This window comes from Lygodium microphyllum, chromosome 2 (assembly GCF_053477565.2).
Source record: "Lygodium microphyllum isolate KBCC chromosome 2, Lygodium_microphyllum_v1.1.10, whole genome shotgun sequence".
NCBI lineage: Eukaryota > Viridiplantae > Streptophyta > Polypodiopsida > Schizaeales > Lygodiaceae > Lygodium > Lygodium microphyllum.
In genome coordinates, this window is record NC_141136.1 from 151,524,624 (window position 1) to 151,552,055 (window position 27,432).

The window sequence follows — 27,432 nt, forward strand, 5'->3', positions numbered from 1 at the left end:
ATGGAGCACCTTCATAAATAGAGGTACTCCATTAACTAACAGAATTCTTAGAGACAAGGAATTGCATGGATGGTCGACGCATTCCCATTCCGAGCTTGGTACAACTCCTCACTCCTACTGGAGATATATTCTTTTTCCTACCTACTCAATATATTCTCCCTGCTGAGTTGTAAGTTATTGACTTGTGTGTGGAGGGTGAATTGATCTCTACCATAACTCACACACACAAGTCGAAAGTTGATGACTTACGGGACCTGGATGTCCTGGCTGGCTCTAATAGACCTACTGCCTAAGATGGGATCTGTTGACCTTCTGTCTTTTTGTGAATGTGTACTGGGGACTGTGTGAAGTAAATATATACATATAGACTCTTTCGCTGTAACAAATCAAATTGAATAAACTGGCGGGCTCTCTCTCTCTGTGTGCCTGCGTTCTCTCACAATGTCCTCCGCAGATGACCTTCACCGGGAGGAGATGGAGAGGCGCACTATCAGTGAGGAATACAAAATCTGGAAGAAGAACACCCCGTTCCTTTACGACCTGGTGGTCACGCATGCCCTGGAGTGGCCCTCCCTCACCGTCCAGTGGCTCCCCGACCGGAAAGAGCCCCAGGGGAAAGATTACTCTCTGCAGAAGCTCATCCTTGGCACCCATACCGCCGATGACGAGCCCAATTTCCTCATGCTTGCTGAGGTCCAGATTCCTCTGGAAGAGCCGGAGATGGACGCGAAGCAGTATGATGAAGAGCGAGGGGAGGTCGGAGGATTCGGTTCTGCTTGTGGAAAGGTAAATTGTGAGCCCTTATCATGTCCGTGCAGGTAGTGCATCAGTCGTAGGCTCGAGTTATCCTAGGCTAGACTTGGGACCTCCATCTGCCAAAAAACCCAGCATGAGTGTAATAAGTTATGACCATACTTGCAATCATCATGCAGTTACTTTCAGATGGGTATGCACAATGACAAAATGACATCCTTATAACATGAGTAATCGCAAATTGAATTCTGAAAAATTCACAATATCACATTCAGAGAGATACACAATACATTAAGATAGATACACTTACGCACGTACTTAGTTTCTTGCTTTTCTGTCAAAGAATGGAAATGGATTACATGATCACATGCAGATGGATACAGCAATGACATTCAGATGGGTACACATAATCACATGTGGAGTTCTCAACAATGCATTCCTTACTTTATGCAAGTAGGCCTTTGGCATACTTGCTCATGCATCTAAAGAAAATATCTCTGCTGGAATAAGATTTTCAATCTGTTTAATTTTGAATCAAGAAAGACACGAGGAAGTTGTGCTTTGCCTTTTGCATATTCTTTCCAGCTTTTTTCTTAAGAATAGAATTATATGTGTTTCTTTTGCATTTCAGGTGCAAATCACTCAGCGAATAAATCATACTGGGGAGGTGAATCGGGCTCGCTATATGCCTCAAAATCCTTTTCTTATTGCTACTAAGTCAGTGAGTGCTGAAGTGTATGTTTTTGACTACAGTAAGCACCCTTCTAAGCCACCTCAACAGGGTCACTGCAATCCAGACTTCAGATTACAGGGTCACGAGAAAGAAGGATATGGCTTATCATGGAATAGTATAAAAGAGGGTTATTTACTTAGTGGATCAGATGATGCTTGCATTTGTCTATGGGATCTCAGTGCAAATCCAAAAGGCCAAAACATGGTGGAAGCAAAGCAGATCTTCAAGGTGTCTTTTCTGGAAATTTTTTCTGAGCACATACAAGTTATGGAACATTTTATGGATGTTTATTGTTTTTATGAATTTCAGTATCACGACGGGGTAGTGGGAGATGTTGCTTGGCATTTGCAACATGAGTATCTATTTGGTTCTGTTGGAGATGATCATAAGCTGCTGATTTGGGATACTCGCAAGAGTGGTGATATGCCGTTGCATTCAGTTAATGCTCATTCTGCAGAGGTTGGTTTTTTAAAACACTTAGAAAAAGGATAGTATTAAATTTTCTTAAGTGTGACATACACAAGTCGATTAGTTATATTAGACTTGGATAAATTGGCTTTACAATTTATTTGTTGATAGTTAAGATACTTATTCATTTCAGATGAAATGAAAAATCAATGGTTTAAAAATGACATTCGTATGCTAGAAATGCTTAATGCCCCATGTGTAAGGTGCCACCAATGATCAATGGTGCTCAAAGTTGTAAGCCCCTAGTATGAGGAGAAGCCATGTGTGAATCGGACATTGGTTGGGTCTTGACTTGTTGTATCTCAAATGAGGTCTATGTGACCAAATGACAAAAAGGTGGCCTTTGTAGGTCTAGCCTTTGGGCACATTGCATTGAGTTGTAGAGCGTGGTAGTTATCAAGCGACTTGTATGTTAGGTGAGGTCTATACGACTAGATGGCAAAAGGTGGCCTTTGTAGGTCTAGCCTTTGGGTTAGATAAAATAGTGAGGTTGGTAGGGAGTCCAGGTATATTGCATTGAGTTGTGGGGAATGGTAGTTATCAAGGATCCCTATTTTGGGGTTTGGGGACCGAGAAAGCGGCCCTCATAACCCTTGGCCCAATAGTAAAGGGAAAATTCTTTGGCCGACTAGTTAAGATTCATAATATGGTTGAATAGATTGACTAGACCACCTTCCTCGACTATAAAAGGAAGACCCTCCAAAGCCATAAACAATCTATCTTTTACCTAGTCAGAGTTATTCTAGGTAGCCTTAAGCTCTTCACCTATCATTTGTTTAGATTAGTATCTAAGCTTCACAATGGAAGCGCATGGGCGGATAGAGCCATCTTCGTATTAGCTTGTCTAGAATTAAAGAAGTTTTTGTTTTTCTCTTATTTGATGTGTACTCTCTATTCCTTGCTCAAATTTGTACACTATGCTATGTAACTTTTACAACTAATAGTAATACTCAAAATTGATGAGATTTCTTTTGAATAGAGTGACTCACCTAACAAACCTTAATTGGATTGAGAGATGCCAAACCAATCAACTAGGAAAAAAATTGATATACAAAAAAACTTAAATTGGGTTGAGAAATACCGAGCCAATAACCTAGGAAAATTGATATACAAAATGCAATTATATAGACCTTGTGAATCGAACCAATATGCAACCATTATATAAAAAACAGCTGTTCATACATTATGCATTATGGATGATCAATTACAACTACATTTATTTTTCAAGAAAACCACACGTTTCAACAATGGCTTTCATATGTCATCAAGAGTAGATGAAATTGAGATATAATATACACAGGATGAGGACTTTGCGAGGCTTTGTGATGAAATATTTGACATTATACTCTTAGAAATGGCTCCCTCATGATGCATGGCCAACTTTGTGTTGCAAAGCAATTGAGGCCTAAGGTTGTGGTAGAAACTCATGCACCATGATATGTAAGGCATCGAGATGTTGATGCCACAATGAAAGTAGTAGAGACTCTTTTATTGGCTAGCTTTGAGATGAGATGTGGATGAATAAATAAGGACATGCATAGTATGCTAAAAGGTCTAAGTTTGATTTTCAGAAGGCATCGGGCTTTTTATAGCCATTGCCTATTTTAGATAGAGCATGGGAGAGCATTGCCATGGACTTTATCTTTGATCTTCCTGAGCCGTCTATAGTAACAAGACAAAAGCAAATCACATGATAAGATTCTTCATGTTGAACATCTTTAAATATCATGGTATGTAATAGTTTATTATCAATGATAGAAATCTGTACATGACGAGTCTTACTTTTTGAGAGCATGGAAACTACCTTGAACTTCTTATCTTCTTTTTATAGATAGATGGAGAATCGGAAGAGGCTAATTCCATTTTCCTAGATCTTTGAAATCTTATGTGTTGAGAGTACAAGGCAAAGTGGAAATGACACTTGCCATTAGTGGAGATTGCTTAAGCCTTACAAATATGTTGTACCTAGTTTCATTAGATAGCATCATTTGAGTTTGTGGAAGAGGGCAAAAAGGTCCCACCCATTTTACATATAAAATATAAATCTTTGTAAAGTTAGCAACTATGTAAAGAATAAGGATAAAGCCTATTGGAAAGTGAGGCTTTCTCTCCAAAGACTTAGACCAAGCAAAAGAAGGCAATTGTCATCATAGAGCTTGAGTTTATAGAACGTAATTGGGTTCTCTTGTGATTTGAAAAGGCTAGGCTTAAGAGAGGGAAATGGACAAAGAAGAAAAGTATGTGTTATCATGGGCCTTTTCTCAGAATATGATGGAGGTGTCTTATGTCAAAGTGCAACGATGCGGAAGTAGATGCATAGATTGATAGTGAATGTTGAATATAAAGAGAAGAGAGAGAGAGAAACAAAGTGAACATTGAGAAGATTAATGTTGAACAATGAAACAATCAGGGCAAAAATGGTACAACAAGCTATGCATGTATTCAAATAGCCAAAACCTCACTCTCTTTGAGTATAGACATACAAAACTATAGTGGATTGTGATCAACAACGGGGCATCTATAAAAAAGATTTAAGGTAGGGGCTCAAAATATGCAAGTCGGCTTGCAAAAATGTGCCACCTATCTGCGTACATGTTGCCTTTTGCAATCTGCTCAAGCTGCAGTACTCATGTTGCCTCGCTTGCCCACTTGGCAGCCCGCCTTGCCTATCTAGGAGGTGATTGCTAACATCCCCTCTTTTAGATCTTGGATGCACCATGCAGCTTACGGATTTGGGATGTGATTGTAGAATGGGTTGAGGAAGAGCTTTGGTGTAGAGATCCACAAAGTTGTTTTCTGTCTTTATAGTACTTAGGTAATTGGACCATCCAAGATTTTCTTTTGAATAAAATAGCACTAGATCTCGATGTGCTTCTTGTTAGCAGATTAGTCAGTTCATGGTTGAGTTTGGACTTGTGACTGGCATCAAAGATTATTTAGGCATTTTATTTGCCATTGTTTATTGTGGATTGGCATTATTTGTAGCCAGCCGACCAGTTATATTTTAGGTATTTATTTGTCCTATATATTGTCTGGCTCCCTCCTCTACATATTCATTCATCACTGGTCAGTTCTTGGAGAGAGGGATCAGGTGCCAGTGCCTCCATAGTCGGTGACTCATATTGTATTTGTACTATCTCATATCTTGGTATATGTATTCCATTTCCTGAGCATACATTTGAGTTCTCATTTGTATTGTGCTATCTCTTTCTTTTCTTTTGTTTTGTGTTCAACAGTTTATTTCAGCACATGTTTATGCTTTCATTGCTGCACCACTTTTGATATGGTATCAGATTTCAGGATTTGTGTTTCTGTTGTGTTTTCTTGCTGATTTCAGGACTGTTTTCACTCTTATGATAAGGCAGCTGCTACTCCAACCAGGCGTTTTGTTTTGCCTGCGTTTTTTTTTACTGACGTCAGCATCCGTACAGCTTGTGTATGTGTTTCAGCTTGCGTTTTGATGCCTCTACGTAGCCCTTCTATTGGCTGGGCACTTGCATTTTCAGGTCGTTTTTGCTGTTTTTGGTAGTTTTTGATTGATTTTTTGACTTCTAACAGCAACTTTTGTCTTATTTTGCTCAGATTTTGGGCTATACTGTATGTGAACTCTTGTTTTTGGCAGTCTGTGCTTGTGGTTTGGTTGTGTTCCCTTTTCCAATTCTTTCTTTTTTCTACTTTTTTTCTAAATCCTCTATAGATGGCTCCTTCGTGCTCATCCACTGATGATACTTTATATGGAGATTCCCGTGAGGCTTTTGTAGCTTCTGAGAGAGATTCGAAGATGAAGAAGTCGAAGGCCCAGTGTTACCACTGTGGCAAGAAAGGTCATTTAAGGAAGGACTGCAAAGAGTTAGCGGCTTCTAGGAAGAAAAAGGAGTAGAAGATGAAGTAGGATGTGGACTCCTCCGACGAGTCATCATCAGCCTCAGATTTCGATTCCGATCCTCCTCTGGCCAAGGCAAAGTCTAAGGCACGAAAGGGATCCTCTTCTTCAGATCGTGGGAAGGGCTTAGTGGCCCCTTCCTCAGCTGCTTTCTAGTGGTGGTGATGAGGTCATCCCTCATGACTCTAGTGCTAGAGAGGGAGTGTGAGGGTGGTGAGATGGGGCGGCCGCATCTCATCTATATTTCTATATAGATGTACAGGTTCCAGAGAGGGACATCCCTGACGCATCGACCAAAGTCTGGCAGGTATAAATCTTGGAGCTAGGATTGACATCCAGGTTCATGATGGGTTGGTTACTTGACAGAGAGCGGGTGGCTTTTGTTTGGAGCTCATACAAGGGGACACTTTGGCGATTTGGCCAAAGAAGGGAAATCCATGGTTATTTATGCGCTTCGGCATTGGTGACAGGATGGTCACATGTGCTACTTCAACGGCATTGTTGACAGACATTGAGAGTTGCTATGATCTTCTCTATCTTCAAGAGCTGGTACGATCAACATTGATATCGGGTTTTCTCCGAGGCACCTTGGTGGTGGTTTGTGCACCCACTACTCTGATGGGTATCCATTGTTCTACCATGATGTGGCATTATCATTGTATTTTGTATTGTATTAGATCACCCATGATCTGAGAGAGGGTGCTAGCAGATTAGTCAGTTCATGGTTGAGTCTGGACTTGTGGCTGGCATCAGAGATTATTTAGGCATTTTATTTGCCATTGTTTATTGTGGATTGGCATTAACCATTCATATTTTAGGCATTTCTTTGTTCTATATATTGTCTGGCTCCCTCCACATATTCATTCATCACTGGTCGGTTCTTGGAGAGAGGGAGCAGGTGCCAATGCCTTCACAGCCGGTGATTCACATTGTATCTGTACTGTCTCATGTCTTGGTATATGGATTCCATTTCCCGAGCATACATTTGAGTTCTCATTTGTATTGTGTTATCTCTTTCTTTTCTTTTGTCTTGTGTTCAGCAGTTTATTTCAGCACATGTTTATGCTTCCATTGTTGCACCACTTCTGGCACTTCTGCGAAAGAGCTATGCAACTTTCATGAGTCATTGTTGCATAGAAGAGTGGTAGTTTGAGTTTGAGGACAATCAAGCTTACCCAACATAGAATGTACAAATATTGTTGAAACACAATGCAATAAATGCAAGACACAAAACTCAAAAACACAAACAAAGAAGAAAGAGAACTCTGAAGTGAATGAATCAATGTTGTAAATGAATAAGAGAATGTACAAAATGCTCAAGGGCAGAGCTGTCTAATAGCTAGTAGCTCTCAAGGTGACAATGTAGACCATGTGGGAGTAGTCACTAGGGGTTGGATAGCTAGTGCAAGAAGCTTGATGGCTGAACTTGCAAGACAAGGATAGGGCTGAATGGTGGGCAATTTGTCTATTTATAGATATAGAAAGATCCTGCCAAATTAGGGTTCTACATGTGGGACACAGAAATTCTCTAAAATAGCTCCTTGTTTAATGAACTTTTAGTAATTTACATGTTTTGGAATTGTTTTAAAGAGCTAATGAGTATGTAATGAATTTTTAGCTCAATATCTCCTCTTAGGCTCAAAATCGAAACTAGAAGGGGTTGTAAGAAAAGATCAAGCCCTTTTTGTTTACTCCAAGGCATTCCACCCCAAAGCAGCTAGGGCATCAAAGGATACATGTTGGCTACCCAGCGGCCTACCAAGACTATAGAGGCTATGGTTATCTTACTAAGGGAGTTCAAGTAGTTGTTCTAGAGAGGACAAGCATCGAATAATGGTTGCTCGTTGGCTACTGTAACCAGCCTTTCTTCCGTGGATGGGTGGTAAATCCTTGATTACAACTTGATTACAGCAACAAACAATAAATGTAAATCTGAAAATACAAATTTACTTATTGATCTTGTACAATGTACACCTGATTAGTCCCAAAATTGGTGCTCTTTCGGTATTTTTTTAGCTTTATTAAAGAAAAAGTTGATTTACAATGGGATTCTATCGATCTTCTTTGCAATCCAAACTCCCCATGCTGTCCAAAGTGACCAGCAAGTCTTCAATCTGATTTGCTCCTTGATTCGGGCACTTAATTGGCCTTGACCTACTTTATAGATGATGGAAATGCCCCAAATTCAATGGTTGGCTAGTCCTTCATCTGAATTTAGTTGAATTTCACCTTCAGCCTTGAAAAATCCAAGTCTTGGAGTTTTTAATTTTTGGTATGCTTCTCGGGGCTGTTGCTAAACTCTAATTTTTGCTGTAAATTAGGATTTATAGCAAAGAAATTTGCAATTTCTCAACCTCCAAGGGTCCAAATGCTGAGATCTTCGGAGCAAGGTTGTGAAATGGCTGGGAGATGAGAGAGAAAGTTGTAGAGAGAAAATTGAGAGTTATGTCTCGAAGAATGACTGAAAATCAGTTAAATGCAGCTATTGCTCTGCCACAACAGCTTGTAGATGCAAAGAATTGAAGAAAATTAGTCATTTACTGTTGTTGCCTTGTCTCAACAGCCTGTAGATACCGTCACCTGTTGTTGATTGGTCGTCTCGTGCCCTTGGCTGCCTTAGAAGGTCCTTCAATGGTTGCAAATCAGATCATCAGTCTTTCCTCCCTCTTTGTTGTTTGCAGGATGAATACACTAAAAGTGCCTCTCTTTAGTCTCTAAAGACGTTTTTCAGTCTTGCATGGGCATTTTTTACAAGTGGCAGCCTTTCCAAATGGTTTTTTTAACATTAATCATAATTAAATATTAATTTTTAATATTTAAATACTAAAAATTAATCTAATAATTATTTCGATGCCCTAAAAAATAATATGATTGGCCAATAGTTAAATTGGTTAGACAACTTCCATTCTTGAGTGTCTTTGCGCCATCTTTGATCATCAGATTGGTGTTAGGTACTATTAAACGCCACTTCTCTAGTGTCACCAATTGACACTTATAGCCAAATGAATGACCTAGGCCAACAATTGACACCGAATACCACCACAAGTATCTGTGTGGCATAACTTATAGCAACTTTTGCCTTTGATATCCTGTGATTTCCTCAGGTCCCGAGCTCGTAAATTTACTTATGACAACTACCTATTGGCTTACCAAGTCTTGCAAAGGAGGATAAAACCACACCGAACCTTTTTTTTTTCTTTTTGGAGAATATATAGTTTGTGATATTTTAAGTAACTACACCTTGTGAGTAGAATGAAAGGGATGGTTAGATCTAACACATCACAAAACAAACAAGCTAGCCCAACCACTCAAGGGTATCAATGATGAGGGAAAGGGTGATGAAGGATGCTGAGGTGGTGGTAAGGTGATAAAGACCGTTGGTGGAGACAACTCGAGATTTGGTCTCTGCGCAATGAGATGTTTAGAGTAATGCTACATGATAAGAATGTGTATGCAATAGGTGCCACTTGGATAGTGTTCCTTGTGGGAAAATTGTTTACTTGCCCAAGCGCCCTTGTACAAAGATGATGATGATCATGCAATGCAAAGGGGAGGTAAAATATGGAAGGGAGGTTGATGTCGAAGACAAGTGTTGAATCTTGTAGAATATCAAGAAAGGGTAGGAACCCCCTCTTAAGATTGGATGTCAAGGTTGAAGGAGGAAGAGGAGTTTGATGTCGGTCTATGTGTGATGTTGAGAATCATGATGATAGATAAAGATGAGGATGAAGTACCTTGAGTGGAAGAGTTAGGTAGAAGTCACCGTCATGAAAGCATCAAGAGAGATGTTGCATGATTCGCCTCAAGAGCAGAAGGCTCCATGCTAGTAGAAGAGTAAATCTCATAGAAGGATGAAACCATGAAAGAAATGGCGCACATCCCAAGTCTCCAACCTAGGAAGGACCGATGCAAACTTGCATGTTAGGCCTACATGGAATTGCAAAAACCTTGCAAAAGAGATCGGGATTTGTAAAACAGAGGTTAGTACTAAGATGCTCCAAAGCAAACTAAAATAGAAAAGTAAAGCTAAATGAAAGATATATAGTGTGTGTGTATGAGTGAATGCAATGGAAGATTAAAGAAGGAAAAATGAAGGATATGGCCACCATCGCGTTTTTCCATTAGCAAGTCTACCAATGAAATGCATGACGAGGTGGCGAAGTGTGCCTAGGGTGGGGTATAGGGAGACACCACGAAATGGATGCAAAGAGTGCAATGGGTGAGGAACCAGTAGACCAATTAGTTAATCCTTTAGGGATAGTGAAAGATATGGGCTGTTGAGGTTGTTCGTGTGCCACATATCCCCAGCAACAATTGGGCTAGGAGGAGTAGATGGGGCAATAGTGGGAGGTGTAGCCCCACGGGATTGTCCAACAAGAGTGGAGGTAATCGCAGCTGTGTGCTGTGGTTTCTTAGCGGGAGACCTTGGGTCTTGGTACCACACTCCTCGTCCACATGGCCCGATCTTTGGCAATTTGGGCAAAACCTATTCTTTTTGAGTTGTTGGCGGATGGGTTTGGTTTTTTTGTTTCTGTCCGAGGAAGGGGTGTCACCCTTGTTTTGGGTTGCCATCTTATCTTGTGAGTACTTGCCATCTCTAGTTTTTCCTTGCGAAGAAGAGGTAACCAGATCCCTCTCTCAATAATAATATGGGGAGGACTTCTTGTAGATGTGATCATGCAGTCTCGTGTAACACAAGAGTTGACATTCGAACTTGGGCAATAAGATGATGTGTTGGATGAAGTGGAAATACTTTTTAGGTAGCTTGTTCAAAAGAAATATAACTTTATCGTCATCTCCTCACTTTGGAAAGTTAGTAGTGGTAAACTTGGTGAGTGATCGCCTACATTTGGCCAACTCGACTTGTGAAAAATCCTATTTCTTAATGGAATACTCTTGAAGCTGAAAGTCAAGATTCAAGATTGATACATGGAGTGCAATCTCGCGCTGCGTAGTAGTCAATGAGATGACTCTAATGCTTAGATGTGAGGGGAAAATGCTATAACAGAGAGTGGAACTTAGGAAGCAACCCTTGCATTAGCTTAACATTGATTATGGCATTGCGGGCTCTCCATTGATGGATGTGATCAAGGTGAGCTAGCCAACATAGACTCTAGACTAACGACTAGGTTCTAAAGACCTTGAGATTTAATAATTCATTGCATGAACTTGACCAAGTAGTAAAATTCAATGTGTTAAAATGAGTCTTATTTGTAAAGGCATTCTTGGCCATAGCAATAGGAGTGGTAGTACTATAGGATGAGAAAGATAGGTAGGGTGGATAGTGCACTAGCGTGGGGAAGTGGAGTACACTTGAGAATGAATCTTAGAGTGTCCACCATGCATGTGAAGTGTACACAATGGATTCAAAAGTGGGAATGGATTGACTAGGCATGGGCTTGGTGATCGCATGAGTAGCTCATGGAGGAGAGATAGAAACACGTGGGGCAAAGGATGGAAATCCTTGCATAGAAGTGACCCATGGAGTATGTGACGGTGCATCATAAATAGAGGATGAAAATCCTTGTATCTGAGAGGTTGGTAGATGAGGGAGGTGAGTGTTAGGAAGAATTGAGAGATATATCCATCATCGCCGTTCCAGGATAAATATATGTGCTCACTTGTAGGTGTGGGTAAGGCATAGTATTAAAGCGTGGCATTTTGTTATGTTTGTGGATATTTGAATGTATGCTAGTAATATTGGTCATGGTGGTTATGAAGTGACTTAGTGTGAATGCACTAAGGATACTTTGGGGCTAGGATAGTCGAGTAGTCAAGTCCTATTTATAGGACTTTAGGCTCTATTGAGCACATTCATTGTGTGATCACCACTTTTGGACTCTTAGTCCATTGGTTGATGCATCCATACACTGGGATGGTGTGGGTGTTGAGATATCGAGCTCCACTTGTGATATGCCAGGGTAACCGTTGTGCATTTATGTCATCGACTTGTCAGTTTGCAGATGCGGTTGGTACACTGCCCATGAATAATAACTATATGACATCTATCCTTATCTATTCTAGTTCGTGGCTCTGTTAGTATGCCATCTTAGTTAGTTGAGTTTGGTTTTGAGACACATATATAGGGTTCTTTTATTTCTATGTACTTAAATTCTTTTGGCTTATACAACTAAGAAGAGGAAAACTGTTTTCAGCCTCCACCTTTGTGTGTATTCCCCCATTGTGCAAGCAAGAAAGCTACAAGTGAGACTCCTTCCTTCTCTCCCACAATCTTGACATGGTATCAGAGCCTTGTTCGTGGTAAGGAGCTCAAGAAAGCAAGCCAAGTTCGCGGTGTTCTGGTAAGAGGACGAGTGTTGCTTCCATTTTTTTGTTTTGGGAGCAAGTCTCTGCAGGTAGCACAGCCGGAAAGTGCAAGAGTGTATTGTCTCAGGTTGAGACGCCTTTCGCGGTGAAGCAAGAGGGCAGTATATACTGCGGGACAGCGCTGTAGCCCTTGGTGACCCTGTTTTTTTGATTTGAGGCCATTTCGGGGTCTGTTTTGGAGGCGGAAGTTTTCTGCACGCACTCAGGAAAATGCCCTGTTTTATGCTGTGCAACTACTGTTCTATAGGTCGGTGAAAAGTTACTGTAGAAATTGCATCGTATGCCTGTGTACAGAGACATTGGGAGTTATAGAATCAAACTCGTTGCCTGTTGATGCAAAATTGTCACTAGGAAATGACTGTGTGGTCAAATACCACTTTCGTCAGTTTTGCAGATTTGCCCTTGGGAGGCTGAAGCTGTGTTTTTTATAGTGACAGAACTTTTTGCAATGTTCTGTAATGGCGTCTGATTCTCTTTCACAGATTGTCACTGAAAAGCTTGACAAGAACAACTTTCAAGCATGGAAGTTTAGAATGACGAATTTCCTTATGGGAAAAGGATATTGGGAATTTGTTGCAGGAAATGAAGAAGAACCAGTCCTTCCTGATGTTCCCAATCAACAATAAATGCAGGCATTTAAAGTATGACATGAGAGAGCTAGAAAAGTTATATACTGGCTGTCTATCAGTATTTCAGACTCTGATTGTGCATATTCAGGATACAAGTACACCAAAAGAAGCATGGGATACTTTGTCAAAAATGTATAGCACAAATACGCAAGCCAGGAAAATGCAACTCAAGCAAGAGTTGCATAATGTGCAAAGAGAAAGTATGAGCATCAATGACTACCATATGAATGTGAAGAAGATTGCAGATGCACTTGCTTCCATTGGGTCACCAGTGGAAGATGATTTAGTTTTTGTGACCTTGAATGGTCTAGGAAATGATTATGCACAGTTCCGAACATCCATTTTCGTTCGTGAAAGATTTCCTGATTTTGAGGAGTTGATTGTTTTTCTAATTTCTGAGGAGCAGAGAAATGGTGGTTCATCTTCTTCAGGAGGAACTTCAAAAGAAGCTATCTTCTACTCAAATGCTGGAAGAGGTAGAGGCAAAGGTAGAGGCAGAGGTAGAGGAGGCCGTGGTAGAAATCAGAATATGCAGCAAACTCAAGAAAACCAGTCCTATGGAGGAGGACGTGGTAACTCTAGAGGCAGGGGGAGCCAAAGAGGTCGTAGTGGATGGTAAAGAGGCCAAAATGCAAACAACAATGTTGAATGCTACTATTGTGGTAAAATGGGTCATATGGCTAAAGATTGCTATAAAAAGCAGAATGACATCATGAATGGAAAATCGCAACAAGGGAATTATACATCTTCTAGTAGATAGGGTGATGACAGAAATGAGCATTTGTTTATGGTACAGCACATAAACAATTCTGTGACAAGTGCAGAAGAAAGCAACGATGTATGGTATGTTGACTCAGGTGCATCAAACCACATGACAGGTCATGCAGAATGGATGGAGAATGTAAGGAAAATGGAAAAACTAGGATTTGTGGAGACTGGTGATGATACTGCACATCCTATTGTGCAGATTGGAAAAATTCATTTGTCTATGCAGGATGGGAAAAAGAAATATTTGTCCGATGTATTTCATGTCTCAAATATCACAAAGAATCTGGTTTTTGTTGGTCAAATGGTTGAGCAGGGCTTACAGGTCAGATTTAATCCTCATGGATGCTTTGTTGAGGATATGAAAAATAAAGATCGCTTGATAGCAAAAGGAAAGAAGAATGGCAGAATGTTTACATTGGATGCAGACATGTCTGAATTGAGTGCAACAATGTTTGTACATGGGACCGGTGTAGTTGCAGATATTGATATCTGGCATAAACGCATTGGTCATGTTAATGTACAACGACTTAAATCATTGCAGGCCCAAAATATTGTTGCAGGATTGCCTAAATTCAAGGTTGCAGAAATGCATAAGGTATGTGAAGCCTGCCAATTTGGAAAACAGGCAAGGAAATCATTTCCTAGACATGTTCAAGAGAGTAAGAAGCCATTGGAATTAATCCACTCTGATGTGTGGACTACTAAAGCTGCATCTCTCGGAGGTTGTCATTATTTTGTCACTTTTATTGATGACTATAGTAGAAAAGTTTGGGTGTATTTTATGAAAAAGAAAAGTGAAGTGTTTGGGCATTTCAAAACTCTTAAAGCTATGGTTGAGAAATAAACAGGCCTGTAAATAAAATGCCTAAGGTCAGATGGAGAGGGAGAGTACCTTTCAAATGAGTTTGCAAGGTTTTTGCAGGAGCATGGCATAAAGCAGCAATATTCATGCAGTCATACCCCACAACAAAATGAAATTGCAGAAAGGAAAAACAGGCATATTGGAGAGGTATCTCGTACCATGCTCAACGAAAAAGACTTGTCAGATTTTTACTGGGCTGAAGGAGGTATACTGGTAGGAAATCATATATTCCTCATTTGAAGATTTTTGGTTGCATTGTCTATGTTCATGTGCCAGATGAGTTGAGATCCAAGTTGGATCCAAAAGCTGAGAAGTATATCTTTATTGGTTATTCTCTGCAGTAAAAAGGATATAGATGTTATAATTCTTCTACTCGTAAGTTTACAGTGAGCAGAGATGTTGTTTTTGATGAGATGAGTAGCTGGTATAAACCAGTAAATGTGATTGATAATGTAGATGCACAAAATGGTAATGCTGCACATAATTCACAGCAGCAATCACAAGATATTAGTGGACCTGGAGCGTCCTCTAGCAGTGGTTCACATTCTTCGCCATGGATAGGCAGATTGAGATCAGGAGAATCTTCTCAAAGCAATGCAGATAGTGGTATGCAGGTATCACGAAAAGGAAAAGAGAAGGTTGATCAGCCCATGTTTGATGTGAATGCAGGTCAGTCTTATGTGAATGGTGAATCCAGTGGCTCAGAATAGAGCATTGATGATGAGTTGGATATTCGTTCTATTGTTACACTTGGAGTAAGGAAGACCAGGGATGTTTTGAGAGCACCTGGGAGTGAACCTACTTTGCGCAGGTCTACCAGAGCTAGGTATCCTGTGGATAGGTTGAAATATGATGGATTTACAGCTATTCACTATGCATATATGGTCAAAGTGATACAGGAATCAGAACCCATTTCTTTTGAGCAGGCCATGGAAAAAGAAAAATGGGAGAAAGCCATGGATGAAGAAATGGATGCCTTGGAAGCAAATGCTACATGGGAATTGGTACCTTTGCCTAAAGATACCAATGCAATTGGTTGTAAGTGGGTTTATAAGGTAAAACACAATGCAGATGGTTCTGTGAATAGATACAAGGCAAGATTAGTAGTCAAGGGGTATGCACAAACATATGGCATTGATTATGAAGAAACATTCAGTCCGGTTGCAAGGATGGCAACCGTAAGAGCAGTCATTGCTATGGCTGCATCAAAGGGATTGTCTTTACACCAGATGGATGTAAAGAATGCATTCTTGTATGGTGATTTGCAAAAAGAGGTCTATATGGAGCAGCCACCAGGTTATGTGCATGCTGTTCATCTTGAGTTTGTTTGCAGGTTGAAGAAAGCCTTGTATGGCTTGAAGCAAGCACCTAGAGCATGGTTTGACAAGATAGGACAGTATCTTGTCACTATTGGCTTTCAGATTTCCAAGGCAGATTTCTCACTTTATGTGAGAAAAACAGAGAAATGTATTATGCTACTTGTCATTTATGTTGATGATTTGATTATGACAAGTGACAGTGATGAAGATATCCTTCACGTGAAAATACTATTGAAGCAGAAGTTTGAGATGAAGGATTTGGGAGAGCTGCGTTATTTCTTGGGCATTGAGGTGATTAGATCACCAAGTGGGATACGGCTCTTGCAGAGGCAGTATGGATTGGACATGCTGTCCAAATATGGGATGATAGGATGTAAGCCTATTTCAGTTCCTTTGGAGTAGAATGTGAAGCTGAGCGCAGATGCAGGTGAGCTTCTGGAAAATCCTACTATGTACAGACGCATAGTAGGAAGTTTGATTTATATGACTATTACCAGGCCAGATTTGAGCTATGCTGTTGGATTGGTAAGTCAGTTTATGCAGGTTCCAAGGAAACCACATTTGGATGCGGCTAGACGCATACTCAGGTATGTGAAGTCCACATTGCAGTATGGACTACTTTATAAGACTGGGGTTCAGATACAGTTGCATGGATACACTGATGCTGATTGGGCTGGTAGTATTTCTGATAGACGATCTACCAGTGGATATGTGTTTTCTTTTGGGAGTGCTGCAGTCACTTGGAGCAGCAAGAAACAGCCTACAGTTGCCTTGTCGAGCACAGAGGCTAAGTACAGGGGTGTAACAATGGCTGCATGTGAGGTAGCTTGGTTGCATAAGCTACTTTATGATATGCATCAGTCTACAGATGGGCTAGTTGTCATTTATTGTAACAACATGAGTAGTATGCACTTGGCAAATAACCCAGTCTATCATGCTAGAACAAAGCACATTGAGGTGCATTATCACTATGTGCGGGAGAGGGTTTTACTAGGTCTTATTGATCTAGTTTATGTCAGCACAGAGGATCAGATAGCTGATATATTTACCAAGGCATTGGATGTAGAGAAGCTGCGCAAGTTCAGAGACCTGCTTGGTGTGTAGGAATTGGGATTGAGCTCGAGGGGAAGTGTTGAGATATCGAGCTCGACTCGTGATATGCCAGGGTGACCGTTGTGCATTTATGTTACCGACTTGTCAGTTGCAAATGCGGTTGGTACACCCCCCATGAATAATAGCTATATGACATCTATCCTTATCTACTCTAGTTCGTGGCTCTGTTAGTATGCCACCTTAGTTAGTTGAGTTTGGTTTTGAGACCCATATATAGGGTTCTTCTATTTCTATGTACTTAAATTCTTTTGGCTTACACAACTAAGAAGAGGAAAACTGTTTTCAGCCTCCATCTTTGTGTGTATTCTCCCATTGTGCAAGCAAGAAAGCTACAAGTGAGACTCCTTCCTTCTCTCCCACAATCTTGACAGTGGGTTGGTGGTATGAGACACCAATCCTTGGGGTGCTTTCATGACTCGAAGTGCTGCTAGCTCGTAGGCTCAAGGGTGAGCCCGCTTGACTTTATGGTTGGGAGGTGAGTTTGATGTCGAGTCCCTTTCATGGTGAGTTTGGCTTGTGTTGTGTCTCTTGTTGGGATCCTTAAGAAGATAAATAGTGTATTCTATGAGTTGGATTTACCTTTGGAAATCCAAGTTCACCTTGTGATCCATGTGAGCTGTTTAAAAGAACAATTGGAACAAGGTTAACTGATTGGTCCGATCGAGGAAGTCTGGAGGCTTGAGGGTATTGCTTGTTATGTTCCACTCAAACCCAAATTGAGCTTCTTGACCTTAGGACTAAACAATCTCGTTGGATTGTTTATCCTAAGTATTTGGTCAAGTAGAAAAATCTCTTAGAGATGGAGGCTACTTGGGAGTTGGTACGTTCATTGAAGAATCGTTTTCCTCACTTCCTTCCTAAGGATATTAGTGAGGACAATAATTATTCATAAGGGGGGAAGTGTTATGTTCTTGGGCATTTAGATGGGTGCTAGTAGCATTAGTCACGATGGTTACAAAGTGACTTAGCGTGAATGCACTAAGGACACTTTGGGGTTAGGGCAATCGAGTCCTAGTTATAGGACTCAAGGCCCTATTGAGCACATTCATTGTGTGATTGCCACTCTTGGACTCTTGGCTTATTTTAGTAGATGCTTTTGTATACCAGGATGGTGTCGGTTGGTAGTATGGGACGCCAATCCTTGGGGTACGATCATGACCTAGAGTGCTGCTAGCTCTCAGGCTAGGGGGTGAGCTTGTTTGGCTCTATGGTTAGGAGGCGAGTTTAATGCCTAGTTCCTTTTATGGTGAGTTTGGCTTGCGTCATGTCTTGTGTTTAGGTTGGATCCTAGGGGGGATGTTTCCCATTCCCTCTAATGATGTACCAAGGTGCAAAGTGGCATTCACCTAAGGATAGGAGACATGGGGTGTAGAGAAAGAGAAGGAACTAGGAGCAAAGATGGACGACCCAACTCCGATGTGCTGGATGCAGAGGTGGAGTGCAATCCTAAATTACTGAATGCAAAAGAAAGAGATTTAGGAGATGTGGATGGGACGAAAGGTAAGTGTGATTGAGAAATGTGAACTCTATGCTTAGAAGAAATAGAAGATACAATTCCAGGTGTATGTTTAGATGTATATTTGCGTCTAGAGTCTTTTCAATTAAAACTTATATATTGAAAATTATTTGGATTTTGTACACCAAAAGGAAAAAAGGAGACGGTTTTTATTCATATGACTCAAAGGGGTTATACGTCCTCTGCTACCGTCGGACACCCATATTGACACATAGAGTTGCATGTTAGGGTTGATTATTGCAGCCTTGTATCCTTTAACCATTGCAGTCAGATTGTTTTTTCTATTACTTGCATTCTCTCTCTATCTCCTCTCTGTGTTCACTTTTCTTTCTGTTGCGCACTTATAACACAATAGAAAAAGAATTTGTATTCTTTTTATTATTTGCATATTTAATTGTTTATCAAATTTGTTTTCTTTGCACTTACTAGGTAGAAAGAAAAGTGCATTAGAGCTGGCCATTGATGAGTGGCCATAAGTTACGGTGGATCCACACAGTGGGTTTTATAAAAAGTAGTATATACCTTCACGTGTATGACCCGATTGGACTCTTGCATGATTGAAACTCAAGCATATCAAGGTCAAGCTTGTACACACAAAGGATTAATGCCTTGGAGTGTAGGCTAGATTTGCTAGAACAAATAGTCAGAATCAACAATTTGGCATGATCATGGAATGTTCGCACACAATATGCATGTGTAGGTTGAAGGCTTAAAATGCATATATCTTTGCATAGAAAACTCATGTGAAGATTTCAACATGGTTTTTGTAATATGCTTTTGAAGTTTCACATTGGAAGGGTTTCTAAATTTTAGGAGCCTTAGCCAAGTCTAGAAATGCTAGTTCTAAAAAATAGGGATGGCATTAAAAAAATAGTTAAGTTTTGTATTTTGGTAATACTAACTAATTTTGGATGTTTTTATTCTTTACAGTACTCAGCCCAAAAAGGAGGGCCATAGAGAAGAGACAAGTATTAGGATACTTGTCACACAAGCTTTTCCCAAGCAGACACCAAGTACCCCCAAGTACTTGTCGGGCATAACTTTGTATAACTTTTGCCAATGTCACTCATTGTTCTCTTGGATCACTTAGGCCATCATTGTGACTTAATTGACTTGTTCTCACATGTGCACCTCACATGTGTATAGCTTAATAGCACCAATGCTAAGCATTAAAATACACGTCCTTGTGTGACAATATGGCTTCATTCATAGTTGAAAAATTCAGGATGTAGTTTTAAAGTTGAGATTGATCATGGACTTTGTAGTGGATTCCGACCAAGAGACTATCCTTTTAAATATGGACATAGACAAGGCTTATGATAGGGTTAGGTGGGACTTTATCCTAGAAGTGTCGATCAGGGCTGGATTTGGAGAAAGTTTTAGTAATCTTATTAGGGCCTTATTAAAAAATGCTTTAGCATGTGTTGTAGTATATTGCATTCTATTTGAACCCTTTGTTTTAAGCATTCTATCAGACAAGGGTGTCTTATTGCACCTCTATTATTTACCCCTTTTGACTTGTTATATTAGCAAATACAAATGAAGATGGAGAAAGGGCTAAGTTTTCCTATGGCTTAGTAGCAAGATTGGTAGTATCAAAGTCTGTTTTCTCTTCTTTTGTGATCTTTGTTGGGAGCCTCTTCCCATTCTCATGGTCCTAGTAGAATAAGATAGAGTGACTGTTGCTTGATCAAAAAGTGATTATATCGAATTACTCTTGTCTCTTGAGGCTAAGAGATGGCTAACCGTGGGCCTTGATCATGATGTTTTGGTTAAAGATTGCTCTTGTTGACTCTAGTTAGTCAGGCTGCCTTGATTGGTGGGAGAAGTTACTTCTAATTGAAGGGAAGATTAAGATACCAACTTCTTCAATGGCTCATGCTTTGATTAATAGCTAGAGGTTGGTCACACTAGGGGTGGATTGAAATGGCAAGGGGAGCCAAAGGGGACTCATCCTTCTCCATAGTAATCTGGTTGTCTTCCTTTGTTTTCAAAGAAGGGTTGGGTCCTATGCAAGCTAAACTGCATATATCTAAGGCGTACTAGAAGAATATGTATTTATAGATAGACATTTATGGAATGAAGGGGTGCTCAACTTTAAAACAGCTAAAGAAGTGCCAAGGGAATTTTGTAGAGACGATGATGATAGTGTGGGTGAAGCCAACTTTTCTTCTTAGAGAGGGTGGTAAAACTTAATCAAGCACTTAATTATAGCAATTAATAAATAAACATAAATTGAAATGCACACTTTATTAAAACATTCTTGGACATTGGATACCCTGTTGGCCTCAAAATTGGTGTCCCTTGTAATATTTCTTTAATTTGTATTGCTAATGGATGGAGTACAATTGAGATTTCACTCTCTCCTCCATTGATCCAAAAGCCCCTTGCTATCACAATGGATCAGCAAGCCGTTCGGGCAAATTGTCCCTTGATCTTTATCCAGGTCTTGTATAAATTGGACCACAATTGGGCTGGTATCTGAAATCTCCGATAATTCCTTGAATTTCAGTTGCTGATTTTAGTGTATGACTGTAAGTAGCCTTCCTTCTCGGATAGGGTGGTAAATAACCTGATTAAGCACTATTTACAGCAATTAACAAATTCACAAAATTGAAATGCATACTTTACCATATAATCTTGGAAATTGAACACCATATTGGCTCCAAAATTTGCACCCCTTTCGGTATTTATTTAACTTAATTGAAGAAAAAGTTGATGCACGATGGGATTTTCCCAACCCCTTTCAGTATTCTAACTCCCCTTGTTGTCCAAAATGGCCAGCAAGTCTTCAATCTGATTTACCCCTTGATTCGGGCAATCAATTGGTCTTTATCTGCTTTGACGGAGATGGAAAATGCCCCAAATTTAATGATTTGTTGGTCCCTCCACTTAAATAGGCTAAAAACAACTTCAGCCTTGTTAAATCCAAGTCTTGGAGCTTCCAATTTTTGGCACCCTTCTCGAGGTTGTTGCCAAACTCTAATTTCTATTTGTAGATTAGGGTTTATATTAGAGAAATCTGAAATTTCTCAATCTTAGGTGATCTTAATAGTATAATCTTCAAAGTAAGACTGTAGAAAGGTTGGGTGAGAAATTTCTCAACCTTAGGTGATCTCAATGGTATAATCTTCAAAGTAAGGCTGTAGAAAGGTTGGGTGATGAGAGAGAATGCTGAGGAGAGAGAAAATTCAGACTTTCTTCACGAAGAATTGAAGAAAATCTGTTATTTATTGTCGTTGCCCTATCTCAACAACTTGTAGATGCAAAGAACTAAAGAAAATCGGTCATTTACTGTTGTTGCCTTATCTCAACAACTTGTAGATGTGTTGTCACCTGCTATTGATTGGTCTTCTTCTACCCTTGCCTGCTTTAGAAGGTCTTCCAATGGTTGCAAATCAAACCAACAATATCTCCTCTCTCTCTCTCTCTTGCGGGCTGAACACACTAAAAATGCCTCTCTCCAATCTCTAAAGACGTTTTTCAATATTGCATGGGCATTTTTGACAAGTGGCAATCTTTTCAAATAGTTTTTTTAGCATTATCTATAATTAAATATTATTTTTCAGTCTTTAAATACTGAAAACTAATCTAATAATTATTTTGGTGCCCTAAAAAATAATGACTGACCAATAATTAAATTGGTTAGGCAATTTCCATTCCTAAGTGTCTCTGCGTCATCTTTGACCATCAGATTGGCATTAAGTACCATTAAATGCCACTTCTCTAGTGTCACCAATTGAAACTTATGGCCAAATGAATGGCCTAGGTCAACAACTGGCACCAGATATCACCAAGTACCGGTGCGGCATAACTTATATCAACTTTTGTCTTTGACATTCCGTGATTTTCTCGATCTCGTGCTCGTAAATTTACTCTAACCTCGAGTTACACCTCACATGTGCAACATTTACTTAACCATGTGATTAAAAATGAATTTACGTGTGAAGTGGTTTTAAAAATACATGTTCTCATGATAGCCCTTCCCCTTAAAATCCTTGTAATCGTCCTTGATTGCACTGCCAGATGCATCAAAAGTAAAATAGTGGATTGGAATTTCCACAAGGCATCATAGTTAACATAACATTGCGTACTATTGCTCAATAACCATTCCATATGCCCAATACATGCTGAAAATTACTAGCGAATCATAACATAACATAAGACTCACAAAGAATCTCAAACATTGCTAGAATATCATATGACTCATGAGCCCAACTCATTTGGCAAAACCAAACCATAGCATAGCATAACCAAGCATAAACTATGGCTGAAACATCAATGGCAACATAACATATGCTGTTGTCCATGGAACCAAATGTAAACCATTGAAAATTGAGCATAATCTGATCATAAACTGATCACTTGCTGATTTGAGAACTGATCACAAACTGCTGCAAATGTGATTCCAAACTGATTACAAACTCATCGCAAAAACTAAACAACAATCAATGCAAACACTGATCCAAAGAGTGACCATAAACAGTTCTCAAGCTAGTTAAAAACCGAGCTGAAACTGATCAGAATTTTGTCTCAAAATTGAGGCAAAATTCATGCCAAACTGATCATAAGCTGATGTAAAAGTATAGTCCTAGTGCCCGGGTGAAACTCATACTCATCTGCATATATCTCACAATGACTAGTACACTGAGTAGTGACCTCATGGCAAACGTATTGTCAGCACAGTATCTTGGATGCATGTTGAATACATCCAAGATCCACTACATACGAGAGCTGTCCATAACTGGAGGAGTAGAAGTGCTACCTCTCCCTTGAGCATCAGGCAATACTTCGGACTGTTGCTCTGTTGAACCTGATGGAGCTTGAACTAAAGTCGGCTCTAATTGAAAGGCATCTAGGTAAAGCTGAACAACTGAGGATGGCTTGCCAAGTCATGCTCTTCCATTCATTTGGCATCCATTGGTGAATAATTTTGAAATTTCACCAAGTATCTCCTGGAAACTTTACCTTTGACCTTTCTTTCCTTGTGTGCCAAAATCTGCTCGGTACCAAAATCTCATCTAGCTTCTCAACTTGAGGCTGAATTTCAGCAGACATATCCTCTAACACATCACCATGAAAAGGCCTCAACAAATTGATATGAAAGGCATTTTGTATCCGCCAATGTGGAGGTAATTTCAGCCGATATGCTACATCATTGATCTTCTTCAACACTTGGAAGGGCCACAGTATCTCATACTCAACTTCGGATACAATCTTTCTCTTCCTTTTATCTTTTTCAGCCTTGCCTTTTCAAAACGCAACTATACATAGTCGCTCTCTGCAAACTTCAAAGCACATCTCTGGCAATCCGCTGTCCTCTTTTACTTTTTTTGCGATCTCTGAAGTACATATCTTATCTTTGCATAGGCTATATCCAAGTTTTCCACATAACAAGCAACCTCAAAGATCTTATTCTTACTTTGCAGAATAGGTGGTACTTTCTTGCCACACTCAACCACCTCAAATGGAGCTTTGTCCGTAGAACTGTGCACTGTGTTGTTGTAAGTAAACTCAACCAAGGGCAAATATTGCTCCCACTGTGTCTTGTGGTCTGAACATAGCACCTCAAAAGATCTAACATTGTGGAATTTACTTCCTCAGATTAACCATTTATTTGCGGGTGGAAGGATGATGAGAATTTCAGTATGGTACCCATACTCTTTAACAATCCCTTCCAAAATAAATTGGTCATTTGGGGGTCTCGATCACTAATGATCGACTTTGGTATACCATGATACTTAAAGATGTGCTACAAAAACAATTGTATCATATGATCAGCCTTTATTTTCTTCCTCATCGGAATGAAATGGACTTGTTTGCTGAACCTGCAAATGACAGTCCATATCCCATCATTCCTTGTAGGTGTCTTAGGAAGCTAAAAAATAAAGTCCATTGCAATGCTTTGCAAGGGCCTATCCGGAATAGGCAAGGGCTGCAACAAACCCGGCATCTTTTGCCTATCATGCTTTACCTTCTGGCATACGATGCATGTCTAAAGAAACTGTTCTATATCATGCCTCAAAGGTGGCCAATAAAAGAAATGCTTCATTCCCTTGACCATGGCATCAATACCTGTGTGCCCTGCATATGGAGGAGCATGACTTTTAGTAATAACTCTAGGCCTTAACTGCTTTGTGACACACAATCATCCATGCATCATTAGAAATCCATCTCTTTGCACAAAGTGTCCATGCCTTTGGCCATTGCAAAGCTGATCATAAACATTAGCAAAGTCTGAATTAGCAACATATTGCTATTTCATGGCATCCAACTCAGTGTGATAAACCATGCTAATAGCTGAAATTTGTGGCTTACGTGACAATGTATCAGCCACAACATTCTTTTTACCATCAATATGTACAATCTGAAAATGAAACATAGAGAGAAAATTTGCCCATCTCATATGCTTCTCTGACAACTTTATTTGCGTCAGAAAAGTACCTCAAAGTTTGATGGTCTGTCTGCACTATAAAATCTGCCCCTAACAAATAATGTTTCCTCGTAGACTATGCATGAATTACAACCAAGAGCTCTTTCTCATAGACTTGCCGATTCTTTTTTGCACCGTGGAGAATTTGGCTCTTATAAGCCACGACTTGGTCTTCTTGTGTAAGAACAGTCCCAATGTTAAACATGTATCACATTGAACTATGAATGACTTCCTTAGATCGAGCAATACAAGCACAGGATCTGAAGTCATCTTTTCCTTCAACTTTTCAAATGCTCAAATTTCCACTGTAATACATTCCCTTTCAAGAAAGTGGTTGCCTTTTGAATCTTCAAGGACTCCGTGAAGTTTTCCCTTGAATAAGCTGCATCAAACTGCTGAATGAAAGTCAAAGCTTTCAGCCTGTCTTGTACACCATTGAAGGACTCAAACTTCACTGCTTTCTCACCCTCATCTTAGTCTTTTACTGCCCCTTTGGGTGTCAAGTTGTCGTACACTGGTTGCTGCAAAAAGGGTGCATTTACTGAATTTACATCAAAACCAACGCCAAGCAGAGCATTTGCATGACCAACATTCATTCCTTGAGCCCTATAAGCATTCGAGGGTGTAGATGTAGTATCAAATATGCTACTTTGTGCCCCAGGCATCAAGCCAATGCTGCCATACATAGGGTTTTGCATATTTCCAACCATACCCAAATATATTAGGCCTTGCACATCATACATTGGTTGCTGCATACCACAGGGATTTGTGCCATACATTTCCGTATGCGGTCCTTGTTCAACCATAGCATGAAAAATTGTGCTTCCACCAAAATATCATGGCTGCCCCATCATAGTATGCATGCTCGGTTGTCCAAAATCCATTGGATTGGCACTTCTGTGATGGCCTTGCATTTGCATTTTTTGCCCTGTAGGTACCAACAGTTTTGTCAAATGAAGGGTTTGGCATTATCTTTGGTACATCTTGTTGTTCCGAAGGTGTAAAAGATGTCTTATTCTTCTTGCCTTTGCTATTCTTCTTTGGAGCATTCAAATATCTGGTAAATTGAGGATTCTTTGCCAATTCAGTAAAGAGATTTGTTGCTGTCCTCATTCGATTCTTGAACTGGTCATCAAATTCGTCTTCACTTTGTTGGTCATCAATCTCTTTATGCCTTGAATGCCGTGCATCTTGCCCAAGAACAACATTTTCAGCTTGCTGTCCATGGTCTTAGCCTTGTCCAAGGTTAAGCATTACATTTTCTTCATTCCCATGTGAATGTTCATACTTAGAGGTATCATCACTGCTTGAGTCCATCTCATTGTATGAAGATATATTGTTGTAATTTCTCAACTGAGATTAAAAATCAGCATTACCACAAAGCTTTGGCTTGCAATCAAGTGCCTTGGGCCCACCAAATCAAGGGATTGAGTTGTATCCCAGCAATGGAACCATGTAACTAGCCTTCCTCCTCAGTTAAGGTGGTAAATAATCGGATTAAGCATTATTTATAGCAATTAACAAATTCACAAAACTAAAATGCACACTTTACCATATAATCTTGGATATTGGACACCTTGTTGGTCCCAAAACTAGTGCCTCTTTTGGTATTTATTTAACTTAATTGAAGAAAAAGTTGATGTACAATGGGATTCTCCTAATCCCTTTCAGTATTCCATCTCCCCTTGCTGTCCAAAATGACTCGCAAGTTTTCAATCTGATTTGCCTTTTGATTCGGGCAATCAATTGGCTTTCATCCGCTTTGATGGAGATGAAAAATACCCCAAATTCAATGATTTGTTGGTCTCTTCATTTGAATAGGCTAAAAATAGCTTCATTCCTGTTGAATCCAAGTCTTGGAGCTTCCAATTTTTGGCGCGCTTCTCGAGATTGTTTTGCTAAATCCTAATTTTTGTTTTGCAGATTAGGGTTTACAGCAGAGAATTTTGGAACTTCTCAATCTCTGGTGATCTCAATGCTATAATCTTCGGAGCAAGGTTGTTGAAAGGCTAGGAGATGAGAGAGAACATTGAGGAGAGAGAAAATTCAAACTTTCTTTGCAAAGAACTGAAGACAATATGTCATTTACTGCTGTTGCTCTATCTCAACAGCTTATAGATTCAAAGAGCTGAAGAAAATTAGTCATTTACTGTTGCTACCTTGTCTCAACAGCTTGCAGATTATGTCACTTGTTGTTGATTGGTCTTCTCCTATCCCTAGTTGCCTCAGAAGGTCCTATAATGGCTGCAAATTAGACCAACATCTCCTCTCTCTCTCTCTCTCTCTCTCTCTCTCTCTCTCTTGCAGGCTGAATACGCTAAAAATACCTCTCTCCAACCTCTAAAGACGTTTTTTAATCTTACATGGGCATTTTTGACAAGTGACAACCTTCCCAAATGGTTTTTCTAGCATTATCCATAATTAAATACTAATTTTCAATATTTAAATACTGAAAATCAATCTAATAATTATTTTGGTGACTTGAAAAATAATCAGACTGGCCAATAATTAAATTGGCTAGGCAACTTCCTTCTCGAGTGTCTTTGCGTCATCTTTGACCATCAGATTGGCAGTAAGTACCATTAAAAGCTACTTCTCTAGTGTCACCAACCGAAACTTATGGCCAAT

The 27,432-nt window shown here is 39.8% G+C and overlaps 1 protein-coding gene across 1 annotated transcript in view; it reads left to right on the top strand.

The window, feature by feature from the left end:
* Positions 1–257: 257 nt before the first annotated feature.
* The window catches only part of LOC148040469 (histone-binding protein MSI1-like), a 46,860-nt gene continuing 19,685 nt past the window's right edge, over positions 258–27,432 (top strand). Inside the window, exons 1-3 of the mRNA XM_087699656.1 lie at positions 258–786; positions 1,385–1,714; positions 1,796–1,945. Coding sequence (XP_087555782.1) covers positions 442–786; positions 1,385–1,714; positions 1,796–1,945 — 825 coding nt within the window. The 5' untranslated portion in view covers positions 258–441. The remainder of the gene's footprint in view (positions 787–1,384; positions 1,715–1,795; positions 1,946–27,432) is intronic.